The sequence below is a fragment of the Lycium barbarum genome, chromosome 1, assembly GCF_019175385.1.
Source record: "Lycium barbarum isolate Lr01 chromosome 1, ASM1917538v2, whole genome shotgun sequence".
Classification (NCBI taxonomy): Eukaryota; Viridiplantae; Streptophyta; class Magnoliopsida; order Solanales; family Solanaceae; genus Lycium; species Lycium barbarum.
Window position 1 is genome coordinate 2,233,546 of NC_083337.1, and position 14,214 is coordinate 2,247,759.

General features: G+C 35.6%; 1 protein-coding gene and 1 pseudogene across 1 annotated transcript; one reads left to right on the forward strand and one right to left on the reverse strand.

Annotated features, from left to right (window-relative positions):
* Positions 1–783: 783 nt before the first annotated feature.
* On the forward strand, positions 784–6,219 carry LOC132628839 (proton pump-interactor 1-like; annotated as a pseudogene).
* A 132-nt stretch (positions 6,220–6,351) lies between these two features.
* Positions 6,352–13,312, reverse strand: LOC132628832 (probable bifunctional methylthioribulose-1-phosphate dehydratase/enolase-phosphatase E1 1). The gene is made up of 8 exons (XM_060344598.1): positions 13,068–13,312; positions 11,630–11,742; positions 10,947–11,102; positions 10,027–10,176; positions 9,809–9,910; positions 8,821–8,930; positions 8,601–8,719; positions 6,352–6,603 (listed from the first exon to the last, which is right to left on the reverse strand). Exons 1-8 carry the CDS (start codon positions 13,225–13,227, stop codon positions 6,512–6,514), a joined length of 1,002 nt encoding a protein of 333 aa, XP_060200581.1. The 5' UTR covers positions 13,228–13,312; the 3' UTR covers positions 6,352–6,511.
* Positions 13,313–14,214: the final 902 nt, after the last annotated feature.

Sequence of the window (14,214 nt, forward strand, 5' to 3'; positions counted from 1 at the left end):
CTTATTAGGGAGAGGCCCCTGCTTGTTCCCTATGGGTTTATGAAATTATTTTTGTCCTTTCCAATCTTTTTGTGTATGTGAAGTTATGTTTTCGCGGTTACACTGATATATTGGTGTTGTGTCAATTTATTTGTGTCACTGAGCTCTTCGAGTTTTTTTATGTTGAAAGTGGCATAGAGTTGAAAAAAAACAAAGAATGTGGCATAGAGTTGAAAAAAAACAAAGAATGTGGCATACCGTGAGTAGCTCGGGTAGTAGCTTTTTAGATATGCTACTAAAAAGCTATCCAATTTTTTTGTGTGTGTTTGTATGTATGTATGTATGTATATATATATATATATATATACATACATATATATATATATATATATATATATACATACATATATATATATATATATATATATATATATATATATATATATATATATATCTCAATATTAGTTATCTTAGGTGGTTGTAAATTGGATCTTGGGTCATTATGATTCTGTGTGCAGAATTATGCTAGTTGAAAGTGTCCTTTCCTTTTGTTCTGCTGAATTTCACATCTCAATATTAGTCATGTACAAGTCTTCTACACGAAAAAAATCTAGTGTCGGCTAGTTATTTATTTGACCGGAAAGTTCAGTGTGAATTGATTATGTAGTGTCTGTAACTCAGATAATTTCTGCTCGTGTTGCTCTTTTATCCTGCCAATTTTTCTGTATATCCTGGACACATTACTATTCTGATATTATTTCATAACTAATATATGTTTTATTTACGTCAGGATCGGAGATAGTTGAAGGCAATTTCTGGTTTATACTCCAGTGAAATCATGGTTATACAGGTGGAATCTCAGTTAGCACACTTTCCAACTGAAACCAGTGTTGAACGGAACAATATTCCGAAAGAAAATGGGAAAATGAATAATGTAGGAGGACTTAACGATCCCACAAAATTCGGCCTCCAGGAGAATGCAGTTGATGAATGGCCTGAGAAAAGGTGGGTCCATTCTTCCTACATTGTCAAATATCGGAGATTTGAAGATCAAAAGCTGAAGTCCAAATTTGAACAGGCCGATATCGAGCTACAGAAAAAGAACAAAGCAAGATCAGAGATTATTGAAAAATTAAAGGCCAGAAGGGTGAGTTTACTGATATCTTCTTTTGAATGAAGACTGAAAGAATTCAATTTATTTCTATCACTTTGTGTTGGTTGTAATACTTTCGCTGTGCTTCCTTCTACTTGATGCTTTTAGACCCAAAAGAAAAGAAAAAAGGAAATCGAAAAATGCAACAAACATAGAGAAAACGGTTTCGAGGATACGACCAGAATACCTGTATGGTGTGCTTAAGTGTCTTTATATTACCTGTATGGTGTGCTTAAGTGTCTTTATATTACAACATTCATGTAAACAATATAAACTTAGGGGTTGTTCGATTGGTGGTTAGGAAGTGAATTATTCATGTATTAATCAGCATAACTAGTACCATGTTTGGTAGCATTTTAGTTGCTATGTATAAAATTCAGCACACAAAACATGGTGTTTGGTTACCAGCTTACAATCCCGGATGACTAAAACATATATAAGTTGTGAGTTAATTTAGTTTATGCCTGCAGGAGATGGAATAACGGATACATGAATTAGTAATACATGAATAATTAAACCTTGCATAACTAATCCCTATATAATACTAGTACCTGCATAACTCTAACCAGCAACCAAACGATCCCTTACTATATTTTAGGAAATTAATTTCCATTGGTGTGAAAATGTGACTTAAGATTGGTATGCTACTTTGAAAACATTCACACCTGTATCAAATAAATTAAGATAAGTTTCAGAAGTAAATGAAAACCAGATAAATGAAAGACTGGAATTAGAAGTTGAAACATATTCAATTCTCAGCAACTTGCTAATCTAATTAGCTATCATTGCGTTGCTGTCTACTAATTAGAACTTGGAACAGTTACCAGTCAAACATGAATAGGGATGTGTATACATATATAGAAGTGTAAAACAGCTTTATTTTCAATATTAAATCCCTTTTCAAAATCAATGGTTTTAAATCCTGCATTTCAATTTTCCCTTAACGCTTCACGTCAATAGAAGTATCATGTCACAATCAAAACCTCTCTATAACAACATTTCACTATAACAACCATGTTTATGTGGAATGATCTTTCATGTTATGTTATATTATATGTTTTCTATAACAGCATTTCGCTATAGTAGCCAAAAACGATGATGTTATAGAGAACTTTGACAGCATATATTACCTTTTCACCGGCTCTTAAGTAAGCTGCAGGTTCTCTTGAACTCTTCTTTAGAGAGGGTACGGTAAAACTAATTAAATAAATCCTTATCTGCAGGCAGATAGATCACAGCTTATTGAGCAAAGGAAATCTCTAAGTGCTGACAATCAGCAGTTTTGGACAAAGATTGATAATAAAAGAAAGGAAGTCAAACCACTGCAGGATGCCTTGGGCGAACTCCGTGGTGCTAGGAATACTGGCGGAGAGAGGGGTTATCGCCTGTGTTCATCAGAGGAGGAGCTTAACAATCTTGTAAGCTTTAGTCACTGTTTCCCCCTTTTTGGTTCTTTAGCTTCTTAAGTTTGTTGGTTTTTCTTCACTCTTTTTCTTTCTCGCTTTTGCTTAACTTCATCAAGCCAAGTAATTGAAAAGCACATGATGGACATAATTTTTTTAATTTTTGAAATCCATTAGATCAAAAGTCTGCAGTACCACATTCAACATGAAAGCATTCCTCTAAACGAAGAGAAGCAAATTGTCAGGGAAATCAAGCAACTTGAAGGAACAAGGGAAGATGTTAAAAGAATTGCTGCTAAAGGTGACAAAGAATCAATTCAAAACCAGGTCAAAGTAAGGCTCTGATCTTTATTTGCTTACTTTTATGAAAGCGTAATTTACTTTTTAATAATTATAGTTTAATATACTTAGTTTCGGATATATAGGATTTCCATAGTATAGGGAGTGTAAGTGTATTATTTAAAATACAGGGGGTGTATCCGTATCCGAAACTGAGTCATATTATAAGGGTGTTTAGTGTAATTAACCCAACAATAAATTGGCCTTTGTATTGGCATCTCTTGGTGACTAATAACTCTTAAATTGCTTCATACAATGTAGCTTATGAGTGTTGACTTGGATGGAGTCCGTAAGGAGCAACAGGCGGTAAAGGCCAAGCTGAAGATACTGGATGATCACATCGATGACATGACCAAGCAGATCAAGTCGTTGGATGAGGAATTGAAGGAAATAGTACAGAAAATAGAAAGCACTTACAAACATATTCTGGAATTGAGAAAACAACGTGATGAAGGGGTATGTTTTTCTGCTTTCCTTGTTGACTGATAGTCTGTTGACCAAGCTTCTAAAAACTGCTTATTTTTTTCAGAGAGTCGTAGTTTGTGTTTGGCTAATCATTTTGAAAAACACTTTTGCCCATATTAGGCAGTATATATGTTTGGCTAAAGTCCCAAAGCTTTTAGGGAAGACTACTTTTTCAGCTTCTGAGAAACTTCTGCCACTGCTCAAAAACACTTCATTTTTTTTTTCATAAAAGCGTCGCCAAGCACCTCAACTCTCTAAAAAAACAGTTTTTTTTTTTTTTTTTTTTTTTTTAAATTAGCACTTTTGTGTATTGTTCTCTTCTGACAAAAAAAATCCTTTGGAATTTATTTGCCCCAAGTTCTTTCTTCAGCAATTGGTTAGATATCTTTTATGGTTTTAGATAAACACTTCATGAGTACTGCTTAACCATTATGGGTTGTGAGAAACTTTATAGAGAAAAAGGCGTCTCATTAAGTTAAACATTTGTGTGATCACAAGCTTATGAGGGTCTGTTGTCTTGTATGTCGTTCTATCATAAACTAGTGACAGAATTTACATAAGGTAGATATTATACTACTTAAAAAAATAGGAATTAGCGACGGACAAATTCTATAGCTAAACAGCAAAATCTGTTGCTAATCCTATTAAGCGACATATTCATAGCTGATTTCAGTGGTTTCATATCATCTCATCCATCATAAAACATTTTCTCAAGTGCATCGGATACTCTTGAGTATGAATGGCTTTCATTTTCCGCATCATCGTATACAAGCATCTGGATTGATTTTTATAGGTATGTCCTTCAACATTTTTTTTTTTTTTCAGAATTCTCCTTTCTATAAAAACACCACGATGTTACAGACAGCCAAACAGCTTGCGGATAAGAAGGATATTGAAGCCCTTAAAGAAATTTCAACGACCGAGGTATGCCGGATCCTTTACCATCTTTAGATGCAAATTCTTTTTGCTTTCCGTTTCTGCGTTAACAATTGTTTTTGGCCTTTAATAGGTCGAGAAATTCATGTCTCTCTGGAGTGTTAATAAGCCTTTTAGGGATGATTATGAGAGGAGAATTTTGATGTCCCTTGACATTAGGCAGTTGAGCCGGGATGGCAGGATGAAGAACTCTAATGAGAAGCCTCTAGTGTTACCGGAGGCTCCGACTGTATCACAGACAGAAGTAAGTGCACCGCACAACTTGACGCTTCTGTAAAGGAGAAAGTTCAAAAAGAGGAGAATAGTGAGCAACTGAAAGATGCAAATGGAAAAAACACAAGTACGATAAAAGAGGACTCTCGTGATGATGATGGTGCAGAAGAAGTTGGTTTAGGAAAGCTACCCGAGGATACTAATGCTGAAGAAAAAGAAGTTGATGAAGAAAAATTTAGAGAGATGAAGAGAGAAGAGGAAATAGCAAAATATAGGATGGCAATGGAGAGGAAGAAGAAGTTGAATGAGAGAGCAGCTGCTAAAGCAGCAATAAAAACTCAGAAAGAAGCTGAAAAGAAGCTTAAGGTAATCATCCTTACGATTCCTTATGATTTTACAGGGGTGTCGAATGGGCGGGTTGGGATGAATTTAGGCTGGTCAAAATGGGTTGTGTTAATAAATTGACCCCCGAAAAGTTACGTGGGCTGAAATGGGCTAAGAAACGAGTCAGAACCAACCCGCCCAATACTTATTAAGTTTTAATTACATATTTAATAATTTATTTAAGTACGTAATAAACTTTCTTTTTCTTGTTATGGCTAATATATTACATATCAAATTAAAAAAAATGCCTTTTTGGAAATATTTTGACAAGGTTTTTCATGGGTCAATTTGGGCTACATAGACAGCGCAGTTTTTAGATGGCTGAATTGGACGGGTCAAAATGGACTGAGCTAATAAACTTGAACGGGTTGGGCAGATCATGTTTTCATGAGCTAATTTTGCCACTCCTAATTTTACTGTCTCTTTCAGTTTCCTATTATATGAATTTATATTAGCTCTCGACTTATCTAGTGCTTTTAACACCTTTCAGGACCTTGACAAGAAAGCGAAGAAAAAATCTGGTGCTGTTGTTAGTGGTCAGGATCCTACCGAGGAACCAAATGAGACAGCTGAGGAGGAAGAGAAGGCGGAGGAAAAAGTTGAAACGCCAGTTGCACGTAAGGTCAAGGAGCGCAAAGAGACCAATGTAAGGCATCGAGCAACACGTGCAAAAGGCTCGGAGCTTCCTAAAGTTATATTAAAGCAAAAAAAGGGAACAAACTACTATTGGCAGTGGGCTGCTCCTGCCGCTTTGGTAATGTTGCTACTTCTAGTCGCGGGATACAAGTATATGTACTAGGATAAGTTTGAAGTCGAGAATAGAAAGAAGTGGAAGAAGGAAAACTCAGTCGTCGTCAAATATAGTAACGTTTTAAGTTATTCATTTCTTTCTGTTTTTTCGCATCCTAGACTAGGGATGGAAAACTCATAACTTAGCTGGTAGATGAGGTGAGTCCGAGAGACTTACAGAAAGAGTAGCCATACATGTTTTGGTTTTGTTAGTGTAATTTCAAATTTTGACATTTGCTTAGAGATTTGTCATTTCAAATTTTGGCATTTTCGTAAGGATATGAGTCACCTACATCACACCCCTTGGGGGTGTGACCCTTCCCCGGACCCTGGGGTGAACGCGGGATGCTTCGTGCATCGGGCTTAGTGATTTGTCTCTGAGCATCACTTTTGTGAATATGTTTTATCTATGATACATGGAGAGAAACATCTACACCATTAATCTTGCTGGGTGACCTTTAAATGTTACTGTTCTCTTTGTTAGCAGTAAGTGAATACATAACTATTGGGCTAATCAATTCAAATGCATGCTTGTCCCCGTGTACTAGTCCATGGGCTCAATGCTTGTCTGTACATTGAGCTAAATGCACTATATAATTACTAATATTGTTTAAATTTGTATAAAAGAGATAATCTATGAAATTCTAAAAAATATAAAATTTGATGATTTTGGGAATGAAAAATATAAAATTTGATGAAAATAATTATTATTGAGAGACCGGTAAAATAACAGTAGTCACATATACAATTATGCACTTGAGATAACTATTGTCTTCTTTTTTTTCTTCTAATTAATTAGTACTTATCATACAGAGACGGGGAAAATGTCACAGAGCAACATGTTCCATCTTTAGATCTCTGAAAAGGACTTGATTGTCTTAAATCCCTGATTATCTGGAAGAGGTCCATTCCCTGGCCTGACAGATATTATCACTTCCAAACCTGAATGAAGAAAAAGGGTTTAGGAATTTCAATGAGATATAAACATACTGAAGAGGTATGGTATGAAATATATCTAATACAATCTTGTAGCAAAAATAAGTTCAAATGAACTCTCAGTTTGCCATCAAGACTTGATGTTAAAGTGTGTGACCATCTCATCTAAATGCTTAAACTGTTAGAGAGAGCACACTTTTATTTACTTAATTATATTCTCAACGTGCCCCCTCACCTTATGATTCTTTTTTTCATGCCCAAGCACATGGAATTTATTTTGATAATGGTTGGCAGTGAGATTTGATCCAAAGACCTTTGCCTATTGTGATACCAAATTTGTTGAGGAAGAAGTAAAAAGAAACAAAGAAGAATCAAATAGAGCACAGCTTTTGTTACTTGATAGATTTCTAAAAGAAAATTGACCGCTCAAGTGCCTATTTTATATGCTTACAAATCAACAAATATTTAGCTCCAATAATAACTTACGAAGCTGATTATTAGCAGCATATCTAACTAACTAAATCATGGAAACAAACTCTAACAAGCTTAGCATAATACAAGGCCCTACTCCTTATTTCTTGGTCAGACTTTGGAAGCAATCTTTAACATCCTCCCTTGATTCAAAGTCACATACACAAAGTAAATCTCAAAAATAACAGAGCTTCTCTTTTGACAAAGCCTTAATCCAGCTGCTTGGAAATCTTTTTTGCTACCAGATCATTAATGAAATGATAACATATATCAATATGCTTCCTGCTGTGAAATGTTGGGCTCTTTGTCATACAGATTGTTGACAAAAAATATCTCTGTTGCTCCCTCCTGTTTTTGTTGAAGATCGGCTAATACCCTCCTTAGGCAAATGGCTTGACAAGCTGCTGCCACATACTCAGCTTCTGAGGTTGACAGTGCTATTGTAGCTTGCTTCTTTGAACTCCAAGTGAAAAATTGCAGCAGGAAGATGAAGAGGAGTTGACAGATGCAAGGAGATTTAGAAGCTTGGTTGGAGGTCTAATTTAACGCACACTAGAAACGATATTGCATGTTCTGTTGGAGTTATTTCCAGGTTTATGCAACAACCTTCAAATGTCATTATGGATCAGCAAAGAGGATCTTACGGTACATTGAGTATGGCATTTGGTACTTAAAGACTTCTAATTTCAGATTGTGTGAATACACAAACAGTGATTAGGCAAGTTCGTTGAATGATAGACATAGTGTTTTAACAAATGTTTTCACTCTAGGTTTAGGAGTGATCACTTGGAGTTCAAAGAAGCAAGCTACAATAGCATTTTCAACCTCAGAAGCTGAGTATGTGGCAGCAGCTTTTCAAGCCTTTTGGCTAAGGAGGGTATTAGCAGATCTTCAACAAGAACAGGAAGGAGCAATATTTACATTCATCACCGCCAACCACCATTACCACAACAACCACTAATCACTACCGACAATCACCTCCACATATCGCCAACCACTGTTATCATTCACACTACCATTAGCTATCATACCATCCACCATAAATCAACCGTCACCACCAACTACCACCATCAACAACCATCGTTTAAGCGCTTATTGCTGGCCGCCACCACCACTATCCACAACAACCACCACCACCCACCATCAGCTAATACCATCACTAGTCGGCACCCACAACCACTACTAACCGCTATATAATTTAAAAAAATATTTTTTAATATGGTATTAGTAACCATCCATCCTTAACTAGAGATCTCGGGTTCGATCCTGAGGAACAGAATTGGCTTTCGTAGGGAGAGCTTTAACCCGGCTCGAATCCAAATTAATCGAGCCTGAACGCGGGTACAGGACACTAGGTAGGAAACTAAAATAAAAAAACTACAACAGTATGCACATCTTCCTTTATCAGAACTATTTTGATTTAGCACTTGTATAGCATAGAATAAAACTTGTGCAAGTATTAATGGTAGGAAGGGAAGTAGGTTGAAACTTAGAAATGGAGTAGTTTTCGTATAAAATAATCAGAACTTTACCTGCTGCCTTTGCAGCTATGGCTTCTTGATACACGTCAGTCACGAACAAAATCTCGGATGGGTGATCTACCCCCAAGGATGCTGTAATTTCATGGTAGCTTTTAGTTTCTTTCTTATTCCTACAACAAGTAGAAGTAATTTGGATTACTTACAATGACAACAGAGATCAGGATACCACTCCAAAATCAGAGATGTGGCCAGGTGAAAGGTAGAAATTTACCCTACTGTAGTATCAAAAAATCCACACAGATATTTTCTTAGGTCCCCATAGTTTGTGTAACCAAACAAAAGCCTCTGTGCCAATCTGCTGCCACTTGAGTATATGTACACCTTAGGGACAAAACAGCTAGTCATTTGCCCAGCAGATGGAAATATAAAAGTTTATAGACTTTGTAATACACCTTGTGAGGATTATGAAAAGAAATGCACTTAATGCAGCAGGAATGCAGGATGAGGCTGTTAATACAACAAACAACAAGAAGTATGCCTCAGTCCCAGCTAGTTGGGATCATCTATATGAATCCTCACTTCTTTATTAAAGTTCAACTCGTATCATCTCATACCAAATAAAATAAAAAGGAAAAGAAGCTATATATCTATGAGGGAACCCTGGGAGAGCCGCCGACTCCAACTACCGTCCATGTACGATCCATACTAGATCTGACCAACTGCCCATCCTACCTAGGTAGGAATCTCTCAAACGAACCGCACTCCTTCGTATACGTCAGGAGTCCATTGATGAGAAGGGGCTGGGGAAAGCTTGAACCCAATTCCTATGGTAATGAATATGAGCGCAATTGAAATTCCTGGGGAGTTACACATTTGTGTATTGATAAGACTGTTTCTATATATATATATTATAGTATAAAAATAATAATATTAGACGTTCTCCAACAAGTCTAAAACATATTCCCAACTAGTAGATATCACCTTATATAGATCTTGTTCTTCCATTGTGCCTTATCTTTAGCTAAATTTGCATTGATTCCTAAGAATTGATAGGTCTTTCAGGACAACTTCCTTCGATGTAATTTAGGCTGAAGCCATTAATGATAAAAGAAATTCCCTTTTTATAAGGGATAAAAGAAAAATTCCTTTGATCATAATCCAACATTACGTCTTCATTTGCAACTACAACTTTATGAAATTAGAGCTCATTGAAAAAGAGAAATGCACAACTGCGGGAACAATGGGAAGACGAGAGGAACCTTGATGCCTAAAGCAGCCCATCTCTCAAGAGCTTCAGGCACGTCATCGAAAACAACCCCCTCTAACTCGTTGTTTTGGAACCCCGTTTGCCATATATGCCCCTGTGTTATAGAATATGAAGCCAAGCACAAACTGTAAGGAACGTATGTTGAAACTTGAAAAATTTCAACATTTGGATGGGATGAGGGCAAAATAACTTCACCACTGATCTCCTCACCTGTAACTCCTTTAAGGCGGTAATTTTTCGGTCAGCTTTAATCATTGCCTCAACATTGGTTACTAAAGCTGCAATTACCTCGTCCTTCCCAGTATCATTAGAAGGGATAGGCATAGCACCGGCAACACCATTTTCCAAGTCTTCTTGTACCTAAAAGAAGAATGTAAAGGAGGCAAATTCAGTTGCCTTTACAGCATAGTACCTAATTATGAATTACATTCAGCATAGTTTTAAGTTCAACAAGTATATTAGACAGTTTCTACTTGTGAAAAATGTTGAATTGTGTTTTGGTGAAAAAGGGTTTACGTAATAATGGATACAATATATAAAGACAGGATCTAGAACCCAGCTGAGTAGTGGATTCTACTACTTAAAATATTTAGTGGGGTTCTAAATTTATTCAGCTTTAGTTTTCATATCTTAGTTTTATGTGTATTTTCATGTAAAAAGAAAACTTGAATCCAAGTCCAATGCTTCCTCTTATCCAAAGATCCAAATTCCTAATCTTAAAAGTGTTAAAAGTTCATCGGTAGAAGCACCACCCCTTTCTCAATGCCCTCGTTATCCAACCCGTGTGCAACCCAAATGAGTTGATAAATACAGTTTCATCATTTCTCTTTCTAGTATAATTGAATTCAGAAAAGCAAAGCACATTCAGCATAGTTTTATTGTCAGAATATGGATAACAGTGTGCTGTTGTGACTGTAAAATGCAAGATGATGTGCTAGTTAGTACTTAAGAAAAGCATTTATTTTCTTGCAAGTGAAAAATTCAAATGGATGGTACCGATTTATTGGCATGTAATAATATATGTAATGAATCATGAGTCATGACCACATAGAAGAGGTAGGGGGTGCAAACAAAGAACAACCTATCATGAAAACTCCTGTCGGAGCAATTTTCTCAGAAAGTTAGCTTACTTGAGCTCTTAGTAGCTTAATATCCTCCTGAGTTTCTGCTGAATCATATGTTGCATCCAAATGTCTCCCCACATTATCACGAGCATAAGGAAAAAGAACATCTGTAACAAATGATATGGGCGTTGTGGTTCCTTCAATATCCAATACGACGCAGCGCTGCACCAAACCATAGAAATCACTATGCATGCATGCACAGTGGCGGAACTAGGATTTTTACTAAGGAGTGTCAAAATATACGACTAAATTAAGGGGTTCAACACATACTATATATACATAAAAAAGTTCTTTTTACGTGTTTACACAGTGTAATTTTTCAGCGAAGGGGTGTCAACATGCATGTGGCTCTGCCACTAGGCATGCAACACTTAATTATATGCATATGTAGCTTAAATCAACAATAACAATAACATACTCAGTGTAATCCCACAAGTGGTGTCTGGGGAGGGTAGAGTGTACACAACCCTTATCCCTATCTTGGCAGATAGAGAGCAGAAACACAACAATTATGAAAACATACGCGGTAATACAACAGGATAGTAAGAAGACTGAAGCAGAAGAGACAACAAGTAATAATAGAAAACTAACAATAAGCAATACTAAAATACTAAAATAATACAAATGACGAAAATCAAAATCTATAAATCTCAAAACCTAGAGAATGGTCCAAATTTTCAAATGCTTACCCTTAATGGCTCAATGTCACCGTTTGAAGCAAGACCACCCGCTTTTGCAGACATCTTGACATTTCGCATGCTGCTTAAAGCACCACCGGAATTACGAATAGGACCAACTTTACCTTTAAAAACAAAGGAGCACAATCAAAACACTTGGGGATATATGCAGGTAACGTTTGGCCGATGGTGCAGATAACTCAGACTCATTTGAGCCAACACATACATATCCTCTTCCATCATTCTTTCCTTTAGCACCCCTAATCAAACAACCCAAAAAACACACAAAACTCAAAGAAGATAACAGGAAAAAAAAAATCAAGATTTAGTAGAGTTACATAGGAATTTTTTTTAAACTAGTCACTATTTTCACCAAACCCTAGAGCCGAGGGTCTTTCGGAAACAGCCTCCCTACATTATAGGGGTAAGATCTGCGTACACTTTACCTCCTCAGACCCCACATTATGAGATTTCACTGGGTACGTTGTTGTTGTTGTTTCACCAAACCAAACAGTTTGCACACACTTCAACTAATTCTACGGGTAATCCATTTCATTGATCACTATGCCGCACACTTGGGTGACTTTAGGAAATCCACAAACTAAGACCAAGGGTGGATCTAGCTAACAACAAATGGATTCGTCAGAACCCATTAGCTTTAAAGGCGAATCTAGGATTTAAATTCTTTGTGTTCAACCTTTAAAGATTTTAACATTGAAGCCGTTGTATTTTTAAAATTGTTGGTATACTATTCTCTACCAAATAAAAGTTGTGGTATACTATTTGTTGCCAACTTAATAAATGTTACACATAAATTCATACTCACTGTCGAAAGTACTGGGTTAAATGAAGCAAATCCGCCTCTCAATATATTTAGCTTCGAACCCTCACTAAATTAGTGCCCCCTCCTCTCAATTTAAGTGTTTTACTTTCTTTTCTTTTGTCCGTCTCAAAAAGAATGCATTTTTTATATCTAGTAAGTTGATAATTCAAATATCATACATGATAAATTTAAGACCACAAGATTCAAAAAGACATTTTAGTACATTATACTCTCTCTGTCTCAATTTAAATGTCTTAGTTTGACTGCGCCCGGAGTTCAAGAAACAACGGGAAACTTTTGAATTTTATGGTCTTAAATTAAAAATGTGTATAGTGCTTTAAATCTTGTGGTCTTAAATTTACAGTATAGAATGTTAGAATTGGAAAAATTACCAAAGAGCCAATTTTTTTCAGACAGGTCAAAAAGTAAAGTTAGATACTTAAATCGGGACGAAGGGAGTACACGTCTTTAATTTAGGACAAGAAGATTCAAAAGCTTATCTTTATTTTTTAAATTTTGTGTCTAGTCAAATTAAGACACTTCAATTGGGACGGGGTGTAAAATAAGAACAGATAATAAATTTCGAACATAGTAAATTAAAAGATAAGATGTTATATGGGTGCTTGCCTGAAGGGGACATGACGATAAGTTGTTGAGATTTAGGAATGGAAACCCAACACTGTTTGTAGAAATGGCGACATAGGCCTTTTAAGTATGCTTGTGAATTTGTGGCCATTTTCACAACTCCATTCATTGCCAATGGGACTGCTAAAGCTACTATAGCCATATTTGTTTTTCTACTAGTAGAATATTATGGTGTGTGAGGTATTTCATAATGTATGGCTATATTTCTCTCATAGTCTTCAGAAAAATGAAAAGGAAATGTCTTGCACTTTGTTTGGATGATTGTTATATATTGTTTTAATGTATTGTAATGTGTTGTATTGTATTGATTTGATTAACATAATGTTTGGATAGATTGTATTGTTTCCATCGTTAAACTCTTTATAAATCATTTTTTTTTTAGTTTGGGAAGAAATGATTTTGTAGCCTTTTATAAATCTTTTGTAGTTTGGGGAGAAATGACTTTGTAGTCTTCTATAAAACAATTTGGGGAGAAATGATTTTTAGCTTTTTAGACATTATTACACTAATTACTCAAAAATTGCTTCCTAAACTTATTATCTATATTATTTTTTTGAAAAATATTTTCCTTTATCCAAACATATGCCAATAATATTCTTCAAGGAAATATTTTTCAAAAAAAATATTTTGAAATAACAAATTCTATCATACCAAATATACTCTTGAATAAAATGATCAACTTTGTTCCTGATTTTATGGCTGAGAATTTGATTTTATCCCTGGTCTATTTTATCTGCATCCTCAATAGTGAATTGATTTTTGTCCCTCAAATTGTTGGTGTTTAATTTTTGTCCATCGCCTAAAAATTCATGAATTTCCGGTTCGAACGCCCGCTCAGTTAAAAATTATAAAAAAAAAAAAATTGCAAGACAGAGTTTTGAATTCAAGGTAGAGTTTGAACCTTATAAGGCAGAGTTTTGCCTTAAGGCCTGATTTTGGATAAAAGTTTGTCTTAAGGTCTAACTTTTGCCCGAATAGGTCTAATTTTGCTACAAAACTTTGCCTTGCGAATTTTTTTTTCCACTAAGTCTGGATTCAAACCCAGAATCTCAGAGTATTAGGCGAAGGATAAAAATTAAAGACCAACAATTTGAGGGGTAAAAGTTAAAGACCAGTGCCTTTGAAGGAC